The sequence below is a fragment of the Tupaia chinensis genome, unplaced genomic scaffold (assembly GCF_000334495.1).
Source record: "Tupaia chinensis unplaced genomic scaffold, TupChi_1.0 Scaffold143728_1, whole genome shotgun sequence".
NCBI lineage: Eukaryota > Metazoa > Chordata > Mammalia > Scandentia > Tupaiidae > Tupaia > Tupaia belangeri.
The window spans coordinates 2,382,955-2,397,201 of record NW_006203577.1 but is presented as its reverse complement, the minus strand read 5'-3'; the positions used below and the strand labels follow the sequence as shown (position 1 = coordinate 2,397,201).

The window sequence follows — 14,247 nt, the reverse complement described above, 5'->3', positions numbered from 1 at the left end:
AACTCAGCAACAGCTTCCAAAGAAAATAGAAAAACACATCTTAAAAACTACAAAAATGACAAAAGATGGGACAGCCCAGTCTAGAGGAAGCAATACTGAGCAAAGAAAGTGAAATAAATAGATGAACATTGCCACAAATGACATAGAATTTAGGAGTGAGACACACTAAGATGGAATCGAATAACTTTGAAAACTGGGAACCAGCAGTTAGCGTAATGGCTATGTCGCTGGACTCCCACGTAGTTGACTGCAGTTCGCGTCCCGGACCTGGTGGCTTAAAACTCAACCCGGGCGCATGTGCGTGCATGCCCAAGATCCTGAGAGGAGAATGGAGGAGAAAGGATTACGGCGTGACCATCCCCCCTGGGGGGCGATTTCCCGCTTTCTGTCTCTATGTCTCTCTCTGTCTGTCTGGCGAGCGCACATGCCCTATAGCGAACCTCCCCCCCCAAAAAAATGAAAAACAACTTTTAAGGAAAAGATCCTAAGACTGGAAGCATAAACAGAGTATCAGTACAAAGGCAGGAAGACTCCCTGCATGGACATGTCCGGGCAACAAACACCAATTTGGGAAAGAAGATGAAGCAAAGTGTAAACACCACTGGGTTAGGATGGGGTAGTGGGGGCTGGTCCTGAAACCCCATGGGTTCTTAGAAAGAAGTCAGAGCTCAGGTTTCCGGTAGAGAACACTCACCTCAAAAGAGCTTCTCAGATGCCGTGTCACTGTACCATTACAGTCTGGATAGAAACACTCCAGGCTTTCATCAAAACTGCAGCTCTTAGCAAAGACAAATCTTCCTGCACAAGGAAAGAATGGCAACATGGATAATTTCCACATGTCATATCCAGAAACCAGAATTATGAGGTATTCCTGAGAAAAGAGCCTTGGTTTTCATCCATTTCAGTGTCAAAATTATGTTGAGCTGCATATGGAAGAGCTTTGTTATTTTATTTTAATATAATTTTCATGAACAGTTTTGTATAGTGAATGTAGCAAATACAAGAGATCAAAGAAGGAGCAAACAACCACAGTTCTATGTATATATTTCTCTACTTCGATCATTAAATTGACAATAAAATTCCCACTGTCTACAAATCTACTAATACATATTATTTTAAGTAAAATTAAGATGCGAAGTCATCCTCTGAATTAGCAAAAATTCAAGCAAAACATTATTAAAATTCTCTTCTGATATTCTGGAAAGTTTCCTTCTTAAAATAAATTTAGCAGTTGAGACAGAAAAAAAATCATATAATGTGAGCTATGTAAGTCACTAATGTATATATTTGAATATAAATGTTTACGAATAAATAATCAGCACTGGTCATTTCTGTGGAACTGCCTGGCTACATTCTCAGTAAGGAGACTGAATGAGATCACCAACAAAGTAAAGAGAACTGGTTAGAAACTGAAGAACTGAGGTCTGAGGCCATCTGAGTTGGTTAGGTAAAAGAGGCAGAGCTAGTGAAGAGGGACAACAGGCTTTATCCAATAAGCAAGGATTAAAAAAAAAGCAGAGGGCAGTGTCATAAAAGCAAGTAAACTGTCCAATGTAACTGAGAGGTCAAGAGATGACAATGGAGTTTTGGCAAAGTGGACTCACTGGTGACCTTGGCAGGATCAGAATTCATGAACTGTGAGAGTAGCAGCCTTATTGATGTGGGTTCAGCTGTCAGCACTTGAAGAGGCTCCAGAGTTTGAAAAATGCTATATCACAAGAGAAAAACAATGAAGAAAAAGTTGATTAAGCTTTTGAAATAAAAAAATTTAAGACCCCACCCAGTTTTTAGAACTGAGCCTGCAAAGTCAGTCACTGAAAGGAAGTCTAAATTCCCTTGATAAAGAATCTGAAAGATCCCTGCAGGATGGGTGCCAGACAGAGGCAAACAGTAACACAACTGCACACATTGGGAATGCTCCCGGATTAAGTCCCGGGGCCTCTCACTACAAGCTGGGTGGGTCCATAATCTGAGTTGGATGGTTTTGGAGGTAGTTCATATCATTAGGACCTTTTGAAATTCTCTTTCTCAGAAAATAAATGTATATATATATATTTGAATAAATTTTATATAAGAATATATCAGGATGTGATCTTAAAGTGGCTTTCCAAAGATCAGCTACCATTGCTAGGTGTCAGTGCCAAGGGAAGGGGCAGATATTCCTATTCTCTGTGACGTTTATGTGTGGGGCCTAAACTAAACTATTATCTTAATAACAGAAAAACATCGTGATTCCTTGGATGTGATTCACTGGATGGAGTAGAAATTTTGAAGTACCAGATGCTACCTAGAGTTTTGACTCTCATTGATCCCAAGGTGGAGATAGTAGACCACAGCTGTTTACCTCTTCTGGAAATGTGATCTATAGGGCACGTGCACTCACCAGACAGAGAGAGACAGAGAGACAGCAAGTGAGAAATCACCCCCCAGGGGGAATGGCCACGTCACAATCCCTTCTCCTCCATTCTCTCGGGATCTTGGGCACACACGCACACGTGCCCGGCGCAAGTTTAAGCCACTGGGTCTAGAATTTGAACCGCAGTCGACTACTTGGGAGTCCAGCGACATAACCATTATCCTAACTGCTGGTCCCAAGGGTCCCTTCTTTTGAACATCCACCTCAGCCCCCAAGGTCCTGAGAGGAACGCTTGTCTCAGCTTATTGTTTCCCAGAATCAGGACACATGAGTGGCCTGAAGGGAAAGTAATAGCAGTAGTCTGGGAAATCATGAGAATCAGATTTTCATTCACGGAATAAGAGATGAGAACTGGTATAAAATAAGACAGAAATAAAATGGCATAGAGCAGGAGGAAGGTGATCACGGACTGCAGGGCTGTTATGTGGGCCTTGGTGCTGGCATCTCTAGGTCCTTGGGCATCACGTTGCATTGTCCTGAGGTGTTTCCAGAGTGAGAAGATGAGCAGGAGAAAGGTTGTCAGTGTCACAGCAAAAGGTATGAAAGTGAACATACTGTTGATAATTAAAAGAAGACTAACAAACTGTGGCAAATTGCTAAAACTGGAACTGCAAGTCATGTTTCTGTTACATTCACTGAACAAGACATTAGTATGCGTGGTTGTCAGTGCAACATTAAATGCCAAGGGGACCAAAGTCACCAGCAGTCCCACTGAGATCACCTTTTTCACTCTCCACTTTAGGTAGAGAAAAGCAGAGTTAGAAAAGTTGGCAATCTTGAAGAAGTAAAAGATGCTGAGACAGGTAGCAAGCCAGATGCTAAAGTGATTGGTCACAACCCAGGTGGTATTAAGCATTCTGAACACTTTTTCACTCATGAACAAAATTGGATTGAACACAGAAAGGCACCAATTTGTGAATACTGACCAGAGCTGACCAATTCTGGAGATCGCCAAAGCAGTGAGAATTCGATCAGCTGAGGAGATCTTCCTTCTCTTTGCCCAGTCGATGCCATTCACCAGTGCGATGAATCCATTCCCTACATTTCCAATCATGAATTGCACACTCAGAATGATTGTAAGTGTGCTGCCTATGACATTACCCATTGTCTGTAAAGAATACCCCAATGTGAAATATCTCTGCTGAATATTTCTTAATACATTTACCTAAAATGCTCTGCTAGCAGCACACTCCCTTTATAAAAGCTGTGTACAAAATAAAAAACTAGCAAACGTCATGATTTGCCAATTATGGGGTTCACAGCTTTCTTTATAAAAATCCTTGTATTTCCCCAGATGGCCCCACTGAGCCTCACCTAGGGACTGTGTGCCTTAAACAGTGTAGGCTGGAGTCTTTTGTAGTTGGTGGTGAAGGAAATGCTTAATTCTCATTTGCTAACATGCAAAAATATACTATTTTTGTCGTTTGTTCTTCTTGCCACATCTACATATTTGACTCTGGCAACTTGAGTTCCTAGTGAATACCATTACAAGATTCTAACACATGTACCAGACCACAAGCATGTAAAGTAGTATGTGGAACATACTGAGCACTGATGTTTCTAGAACACATCAGGGATCCCAGGAGGAGGAATAGAGAGAGGATAGTCAAAGGCTGTGAAGCCTGGTGAGACAGGAGAAATTAGTCTGATTTTATTTGTTTTGGCTTCTATTTTTGAGATATATAGATAAATATGCTAACCATGGTAATGAAGGGTATTACCTCTTAGAAAATTTCTAAGACACTATATTTCAAATTTTCTCACAAAACCTGAGAAGTTCTTGAGTCAGAAGAAATGATAAGTACCTTAACTGAATTATTTCATATTTTATTCATACATCATATCATCACTTTGTACATCATACCATATATGACTATAGTTTGTTGGTTTATAAAGAGAAAAAGAAAGGCAGAAGAAAAAAGAAGGAAAGGAAAGAATAAGAGAAAAAGGAAGAAAGATTGATCATACTTGATTTTCTTTTATAATAGGTTTTTATAAAGATGCTTTCAACATTGTCCGAAGCTCTTTTTATAAAGGATCAGTGTTTTCTAATAATTTCCTTTTTTTTTTTTTTTTTGAGAGGTTCTTGCCATAGGGCACGTGTACTCGCCAGACAGACAGAGAGAGACAGAGAGACAAAAAACAAGAAATCACCCCCTGGGGGGAAGGCCATGCCACAATCCCTTCTCTTCTTGGGACTTTGGGCACGCACACACATGTGCCCGGCATGAGTTTTAAGCCACCGGGTCTGGGATGCGAACTGCGGTCGACTATGTGGGAGTCCAGTGACATAGCCAGTACGTTAACTGCTGGTCCCTCTAATAATTTCTTGAAGGTCATAATTCCTAGTAGGCTAGATACTGAGACTAATCACTTTACATCATTTTACTTTACATGCACACACACACACACACACACACACACACACATACACACACTTTTCGGAATAAAAATATTCTTACTTTCATCTAGAAATAATTCAGGAATTTCATGTCTTCAACATCTATTATGCATCTAGATGATGCTTACTACTGTGATAGTCACAAAGACATTAGTAAATACTGAATAAAATTTGGGTGTATTATTTTCTGTGGAGAAGAGGTAGAAGTCTATCTGTTGTCCCCCAGACCAGTCTCTGAGTATGTATGAGTTAATTCACAAAGCAAGAGCTCTCCTCCTCTGCACTTCTTCCTGCCCATTAAGGTACATTTTTCCTTCAAAACCAAACACCATGGTGCCCACACAACCTCATACTCCCAGAACCTGTGCTCCCCAACCCTCACAGTAGGCAGCAAGGTGGACACAGAACTTTAGACTAACTGATCAGGAAAGTGGAATAACAGCCTGACAAAACCTTTCTCCCTCAATAGCTAAAGAGAGCTAAGAAAGCCACTTAGCAACAGCTTCCAAAGAGAGTAGAAAAACACATCTTAGAAAGTGCAAAAATGACAAAATGTGAGACAACCCAGTCTAGAGGGCTGACTCTCCCTCAGTACTGAAGCAATAGTGAGCAAAGACAGTGAAATAAATATATGAACATTCTCACAAGTGACCTAGAATTTAGGAGTGGACACACTAAGATGGAATAGAATAACTTTGAAAACTTCTAAGGAAAAGATCCTAAGACTAGAAGCACAAACAGAGCCTCAGTGCAAAGGCAGGAAGATTCCCTGCTTTGACATGTCAAGGCAACAAACATCAGTTTGGGAAAGAAGATGAAGCAAAGTGTAAACCCCATTGGGTTAGGATGGGGTGGTGGGGGCTGGTCCTGAAACCTCATGGGTTCTTAGAAAGGAATCAGAGCTCAGGTTCCGGTAGAGAACACTCACTTCAGAGGAGCTTTTTCAGAACCCTTGTCACGGCACCATTATAGTCTGGATAGAAACACTTCAGGTTTTTATCAGAACAGCAGCTCTTAGGAAAGACAAATCTTCCTGCACAAGGCAAGAGTGGCAACATGGATAATTGCCACATGTCATACCTAGAAATCAGAATTATGAGGTATTCCTGAGAAAAGAGCCTTTGTTTTCATCCATTTCAGTGTCAAAGCTATGTTGAGCTGCATATGGAAGAGCTTTGTTGTTTTATTTTAATATATTGTCCATGGGGACCAGTAGTTAGTGCAATGGCTATGTCACTGGACTCCCATGTAGTCGATTGTGATTCGAGTTCCAGTCCCAGTGGCTTAAACTCACGCCGGGCGCGTGTGCATGTGTACCCAAGACCCCAAGACGAGAATGGAGGAGAAGGGATTGTGGTGTGGTCATCCCCCCAGGGGGGTGATTTCTCGCTTTCTGTCTCTCCGCCTCTCTGTCTTTCTGGCGAGCGCAAGCACCCTGTAGCAAAAACCTCTCCAAAAAAAAGGAATATATTGTTCATGAACAGTTTTGTATACTGAATGTAGCAAATACAAGAGATCAAAGAAGGAGCAAACAACCACAGTTCTATGAATATATTTCTCTATTTCGATCATTAACTTGACAATGAAAATCCCACTGTCTACAAATTTACCAATACTTACTATTTTAAGTAAAGCTAGGATGCCAGATCATCCTCTGAGTTAGCAAAAATTCAAGCAAAATTAGTATTGAAAATTTCTTCTGATATTTTGGAAAGTTTCCTTCTTAAAATAAATTTAGCAGTTGAGACAGAAAAAAAATCATATAATGTGAGCTATGTAAGTCACTAATGTATATATTTGAATATAAATGTTTACGAATAAATAATCAGCACTGGTCATTTCTGTGGAACTGCCTGGCTACATTCTCAGTAAGGAGACTGAATGAGATCACCAACAAAGTAAAGAGAACTGGTTAGAAACTGAAGAACTGAGGTCTGAGGCCATCTGAGTTGGTTAGGTAAAAGAGGCAGAGCTAGTGAAGAGGGACAACAGGCTTTATCCAATAAGCAAGGATTAAAAAAAAAGCAGAGGGCAGTGTCATAAAAGCAAGTAAACTGTCCAATGTAACTGAGAGGTCAAGAGATGACAATGGAGTTTTGGCAAAGTGGACTCACTGGTGACCTTGGCAGGATCAGAATTCATGAACTGTGAGAGCAGCAGCCTTATTGATGTGGGTTCAGCTGTCAGCACTTGACGAGGCTCCAGAGTTTGATAAATGCTATCTCACAAGAGAAAAACAATGAAGAAAAAGTTGATTAAGCTTTTGAAATAAAAAAATTTAAGACCCCACCCAGTTTTTAGAACTGAGCCTGCAAAGTCAGTCACTGAAAGGAAGTCTAAATTCCCTTGATAAAGAATCTGAAAGATCCCTGCAGGATGGGTGCCAGACAGAGGCAAACAGTAACACAACTGCACACATTGGGAATGCTCCAGGATTAAGTCCCGGGGCCTCTCACTACAAGCTGGGTGGGTCCATAATCTGAGTTGGATGGTTTTGGAGGTAGTTCATATCATTAGGACCTTTTGAAATTCTCTTTCTCAGAAAATAAATGTATATATATATATTTGAATAAATTTTATATAAGAATATATCAGGATGTGATCTTAAAGTGGCTTTCCAAAGATCAGCTACCATTGCTAGGTGTCAGTGCCAAGGGAAGGGGCAGATATTCCTATTCTCTGTGACGTTTATGTGTGGGGCCTGAACTAAACTATTATCTTAATAACAGAAAAACATCGTGATTCCTTGGATGTGATTCACTGGATGGAGTAGAAATTTTGAAGTACCAGATGCTACCTAGAGTTTTGACTCTCATTGATCCCAAGGTGGAGATAGTAGACCACAGCTGTTTACCTCTTCTGGAAATGTGATGGTAATGGGCACATTTGGGAGTTGATGGAACTCTCATATTCCTTCCTGATCTTTGCATTAAGGGCCATTATTCTTAGCAAGAACAAGGGGAAGCTTCTGAAACACACCCCTCCTTAAAGAAAAAGCAATATGAAATAATATCACCATTGTCTGAGGACTGGCATGGCCAGCACACACCCATGAAAGTACAGGGGGTGATGGTCCCTTTCATATCCCTATGAAATTAGGCTAACCAGCCTCTGCCACAACCAGGTGGATTAGAGGATACACTCAGATCACCACGCACTCACTCCACCCTCTCAGATGCTCTCCAGGAGGTGGCTCCTTACTGAGCAGAACACAGACTCTGGGCACTTTGGAAGTGGCCATTGCTTTGGTGAATGTTTCTTAATTTGTGCCCATTTTGGTGGAAAATAACAATTTTCTTTGTGTGGTGATGGGGCCATGTAGTTAACACAAGCTGGTAAAGAGGCTGCCTCTCATGCCTAAGTCAAGGTCTGGACTGGGAAGAAACTGCGAGGCAAAGCCGGCGGTTTACGAGCCTTAAATTTCCATTGTGTCGCTGTACTGGCCTGCACTCAATTTCTCTGCCGAGAGCTTTACTGTTATTATGGTACCCTGCAAGGGTAAAATAACACCCAAACCTTACTGCAACTTTATAATAAAGTCAATTAGTGATCCTGTAGGAATGCAGTTTCCTAAGATGGGCACAGGGAGGATCAGGAAGTTTGAGACTCCCCCACCTGCCTGTTTTAAACCAAAATTAACATATGTTAGTTTAAGTTAGTATAAGCCAAATTAGCATTAGTAGCATATGTAGACTAAGTTAGTTTAAGGCTAATTTTACGTAAATACCCCTTGTTAAAGCTGCAGGCCAAAGTTAACTTACTTTAGGCCAAGTTAGCATATCCACTGCCATGACAGGGACTCAAAGATAAAGCACAAGAATTCACTGATTAACAGACAAAGAATTCAGCAAATAAAATACAGGGAACCATGGGTTAATAGAGGAAGGACAGGTCTGGCTAACAACAACAGAATAAACACACCTGAAGGCTCCAGGGGGAAGAGTAACTATCTTAGCTGGAAGTTCTTATCTAGTTGGGGCAAGCAACAGATAGTTTTTAACTACAAAGAGTTTCTCATCTGTGTGCTGTTAACTTTGAAAAACTACTAATAAAACATCTTATGTTGTCTCCTGAGCTACAAGACCCTCTCATCTGAAAAGGGCCCTGTCCGGTAATCAAGACTTAAGAAGAAAATGCACCAGACAAATAGACTCCTTCATTCTGAGAACTGTGTTTGGCTTCACCTAGTCAAACAGAACAGCGCATCATGTTTTATGATTATTGTTTCCATACTTTGTATACCCTATTTCTTAGAGTAAATATTTTACTTCCCCCTCACCCCTCCTACTCCTGTAAGACATCCCTCAATAAATACATTTGTTTGGTAGCCACTAATGCTTCAGTCCTGAGCTGGCTCTGGCTATAGCTGGTTGAGAACATGCTAAGGGGCATTGAGGTTTCAGCCTGATTTTGTTCACCCGTGTCACCTTCCTGTGTACCCACCCCGGCTGGAGCAGGGCTTCTGGCAGTGTGGTAAGAACAACATGCCTTCACTGTTTGTGTCAGGGCCATGTCGCTATTCTAGAGGGCAGTTTAACTGGCATTTTTCTAAACCCTCATGCCAGTTAAGTAAATTATTGAATGATGTTAATACTACTCAATTAACAATAAGTAAGAATTAGTGGTAATCATTAATTAACATTAAATAATAAATGTTAACTGATCTACTCTAGTAATTTTTACCTGACAGCAGTGTTTAAAGTTATGAAAATATTGTAAAATACTCTAAGTTCAACACTAGTAAGATATAAGAAAAAGAGAAACTGGAGAAGATTTGGGGACCCACATCATCTGTGATATTTTCAGAATCTAGTGGTCAGATGTATGTAGTTAAACATCCTTTGTGAAGTAAATGACACGCTGCCCTATCTTACATCCCCAGTCTCTCTAAAAGAGGCACAGGACTTCTCAGGCCTCTGTGGATTTTGGAGCCAACATATACCACATTTAAGGATGCCGCTCTGACCCTTTCATGAAGTTTTCTTTGGATACAGAATTCAAGTGAATTGAAAGCAAAAAAGAGCTCTGCAATATTTAGGCTGTGGTCCACACAACTCTGTCTGTGGCACCAGAAGATTTGGCTAGTTCAAAGCTGTTAGAGGCATTTATAGAAGATAAGGATGCTGCACATAGGAAAGTTGGGGAGAAACCCACAGTGAACTATTGTAAGACTATCCCCTTTCAAAAGTGAAACAACCTCTGCATTGAAAACAGCATGGTCAGAACAGTAAACTAAGCACCTCTAAACAACTATAGAGTAAACCAGCCACTCCTGGAGCACATAAGTGTATGTGGGAGGTTCAAGGCTTGGACTGTGTGGATGCTGACATGTGCACTTCCTCAGATACTCCTGAATGTCTCCTTTAACTCTGTCAGCCCCTTGCCTGATGTAGAACATCCTTCCATGTTGGGCTGGATGGGACACCACACTTGAACATGTTGCCTGATGTTGTCAATGGCCATGAAGGGCTAGATGGGGTACAGCAGAGAATAAAAATACTAGTTCTGCTTCAGGTAAACCCTGGCCAGTGGGACTCTTGAAGAGGCCTGAGTAGTGGAATTCTCCCTCTTCTCTCTCATGCATAAGCTTCATGTACTTTTCCCTTGGAAATTTTAGGGTGCCAAGACATCCGTGTTGGGCACCATGCTGTCCCTTGCCTCACTGTGAAGTGGCCCCCAGCAGGTCATGCATCACAGGGTAGAATTTCACATCTTCTCTTCTCATTGCCATGTTGAACTTGTCTTCCTAGAGAAATATCACAACTTCAATTCTTGACATACTGGTTTTAGAGTCCCCAGTCTAGAATTTATGTGTTTAAGAAGTTTATATATTTTCTTTTTATCTATAACTTGCAATTAAAGAATGTCAACACATTTCTCATTTTATTACTTATAACAAGAATGTAATAAAATAGATCACTGACTCATTCTTTATAATAAATACATAAATTTCATCTACCATTTACTTGTAAACAGAAAGGATCATTGATTATATGGACTATTGAAACTGTTCAAATTTTGAAGAAACTTTAAGAATGGAAGATGAAACTGGATATCCAGGGAGTCAGAAGCATCTTAGTAGAAACTGAAATATTGATATCATATCTCAAATTCAAGGAGAGATTTAAACCCTGAAAGAAATGCATTTCCTAGTTTTATGTGGAAATGTATGATGGCATTGAGACTAGGACACATTCTTTTCTAAATTCTGCATTCTTAATCAATAATCTTTTTATAAGTTATTCAAAAATTTATAATAAACCTAATATTCCCAACTATTGTTTAACTTACAATATACAAAATTACTCTAATATATTGGTCACTTTTAAATTTCATTGTGCACATCTTTTTTTATTCAGAAATTCTGTCTTTTTAATCAGAAAATAGATTTTATTTTTGTGTTAATTACATGTTTTTCTTTTTCCTCCATTCCCCTCCCTCACCTGTTACACACCCTCATATTATCCCTATACGTGCTATCTGTAATACCTACAGATGCCCTCCCTGCTACTATACTTTTCTTTATATATATATATTTTTTTATTTACATTTTTTAATACATTCAATCACATTATTTAGCATACAAGGTGATCATTCCAATATGTGAACATTTCTCCCCGGTCGAGTTGATCAAAATATAACAACACTGCCTCCCTGTCTCAACAATGCTGTCTTCGTATCCCTCCTCCAAATGTTCTTCCCCAGGCCCCACTCCTCCACACACACCACATCTGGCATTCACATCCATCTCTTTTGTTTGTACTTCCGATAGCCTGTCCATTTCAGTTATAGAGTGCAGACATTCAGTATATATTAAGTGGGGACATACAGTTTTTTCTGCTAAATATGAAATAAAGAATCCTGAGGGAATAAAACCTATCCCATAGACACATTCTTATTGTTGATTTAGAGTTGAATTATCTTCCATCTGTAATATCAGAGGTTCAGACAATGAAATCTACACACACTGTGGTACATTCATGTAATATAAATCATGATGGAAAGTAGTAAAGATTTCTTAGGCAAATTGTCAGTTCTCACTAACATGTGAATGTGTGCCATAAAATCTTCCATTGGAATATTATAAGATATGTTTGTGAAATATAAATGACTTCCTAATTCTAAGATAGTTTTTATGAAATTTCAAATAATTAAGTGTTCTTTGGCTAAAACATGATTAAGAGTATGTTATTGCCAAAATTTCATGTTTTTCATATGCACAGAAACACATATGTAGGTTTTTAAATAACTTTAAGTGAAACACATTTTAGATGTGCTGCTGGATATTAACCACATGCATCTACTTTGGAAAACCAAAAAGAAGTATAAAATGTTAAACTCCATGATATTATTTTCTGCAAGAAGACATGTGATGTCCCCTTATTAATCTAAAGAGTTGAGAGTTTCTGGCCTTTCAGTTGAAAGCTCATTTGCCAGCATAATGAAAGAAAGGTCTGTTTTAGTTTTGTGCTTCCAAAATCAAGATAAATGGGTGTCATACAGGATAGATCATTCCAATAGTTTCTTTTTTTATTTTTTGGAGAGATTTTTGCTATAGGGTGCATGCGCTCGCCAGACAGAGAGAGACAGAGAGACAGAAAGCAAGAAATCACCCCCCAGGGGGCATGGCCACGTCACAATCCCTTCTCCTCCATTCTCCTCTTGGGATCTTGGGCACGCATGCACACACACCTGGCATGAGTTTAAGCCACCGGGTCCAGGACTCGAACTGCGGTCGACTACATGGGAGTCCAGTGACATAGCCATTACGCTAACTGCTGGTCCCAGCCAATAGTTTCTCAAAGCAGCTCTGTCCGGCTCTGTCAGCTGCCTGTCAGAATTCCAGATTGGTGTGATTATAGACAGAAACTGAGCTGCAAAGAACAAGAGGAAGGAGATCACAGTTTGCAAAGATTTTACATGGACCCTGGTGCTGGTATCTTGAGATCCATCTCCATAGAGCTACATCTTCTTAAGCTGTTCACACAGTTCTAATTCAACTCTCTTAGAGCCAAGCCATGTATATATATGGTGAATTTTATTCCTCTGTGTTTGAAATAAACAGAGTAAGGATTAATTTTAGAATATATTTCACTTTGCTGAGAATATTTACATAAAAATGAGAGTGCACATTTAGAAATGTGTCAAAACAAATGGACATCATATCATAAATCAAACAGACATATAACCACCATGCAGATCAAGACATGGACCATGGGAACCAGCAGTTAGCGCAATGGCTATGTTCAACTCTCTTAGAGCCAAGCCATGTATATATATGGTGAATTTTATTCCTCTGTGTTTGAAATAAACAGAGTAAGGATTAATTTTAGAATATATTTCACTTTGCTGAGAATATTTACATAAAAATGAGAGTGCACATTTAGAAATGTGTCAAAACAAATGGACATCATATCATAAATCAAACAGACATATAACCACCATGCAGATCAAGACATGGACCACTACCAAAAGCCCTGGACCACCTCCATGCCACTGTCCAAACTGCTATGTATTTCACCACATTTATATTCACAATTTATGATGGCCATTTCCATAATTTACTTTAAACTTCCCAAACTGGGGACATAACCCTTAACTTTTTGGCTCAGATCCACTTACTGTGAATTTCATGTAAATAAAACTCCAAAACAGATATCATGTTCGTGGCTGCTTTTGTTTAACATTATGAGTTTGAAATTTAACCATATTGTTGCAAGTACATTGACTTTATTTTCTTTCATTTCTCTATATTTTTCCATTGAATGAATTTACTGTTAATATTCATCTGTACTCAGTTGGTAGTACTTGGGATTGTTCTTTTAAAATTATTAAGTAATGCTACCATAAAGGTACTTCCCCATGTCACCTGATGCACTTACTTTGGATAAATACCTAGGAATAGGACTGCAGGATCATTAAATATGATAATCAGACTCTCCTCCCAGGCAGAAGATTTCTAGAAACAGTCTAATTAAATCTGTGGCTTTCATCTTCACATTCAGTCTCTACAGTGCTACTACATACATTTCATCAATTACATATTTTTTTTCTTTTTTTTATTTATATTATCATCATAATCTTCTTTATATTACATTGGATTACATATAACTTTACATTGACTTCCATTGCTTTTTCAAAAGGGAATGCCATGCATGTCAGTCAATACAGAGACATCAATCTGCCCGCTTTATCATTCAATGTCTTTTCCATGCATTTCCCAATAATTATTATTATTATAATTTTTAAAACAGACAATCACTATTTCTCATTTTGCTTGTTAAAAGACTTCACCCATCATGAAGTACTTCCCAGTACAGTTGAGAATACTATACACGTCATCATCAACAGATAATAAACCATATCTGTTTCTCACTAACATCCTCTCTATTGTTCACTTGCTATCTTTCTCTATCCTCTTCTCTCTTTT

The 14,247-nt window shown here is 39.2% G+C and overlaps 2 protein-coding genes across 2 annotated transcripts in view; both read right to left on the bottom strand.

The window, feature by feature from the left end:
* Positions 1-661: 661 nt before the first annotated feature.
* Positions 662-3,521, bottom strand: LOC102478565 (taste receptor type 2 member 14-like). Its single transcript, XM_006164827.1, has 3 exons — positions 2,584-3,521; positions 1,605-1,708; positions 662-798 (listed from the first exon to the last, which is right to left on the bottom strand). The coding sequence occupies exons 1-3, from the start codon at positions 3,519-3,521 to the stop codon at positions 662-664; spliced, it is 1,179 nt and encodes a 392-aa protein (XP_006164889.1).
* Positions 3,522-5,746: 2,225 nt separating this feature from the next.
* LOC102478133 (taste receptor type 2 member 14-like) overlaps positions 5,747-14,247 on the bottom strand; it is a 14,853-nt gene continuing 6,352 nt past the window's right edge. The window contains exons 2-3 of the mRNA XM_006164826.1: positions 6,932-7,035; positions 5,747-5,850 (exon numbers count right to left, since the gene is read on the bottom strand). Of these exons, the coding sequence (XP_006164888.1) occupies positions 5,747-5,850; positions 6,932-7,035 (208 nt within the window). The remainder of the gene's footprint in view (positions 5,851-6,931; positions 7,036-14,247) is intronic.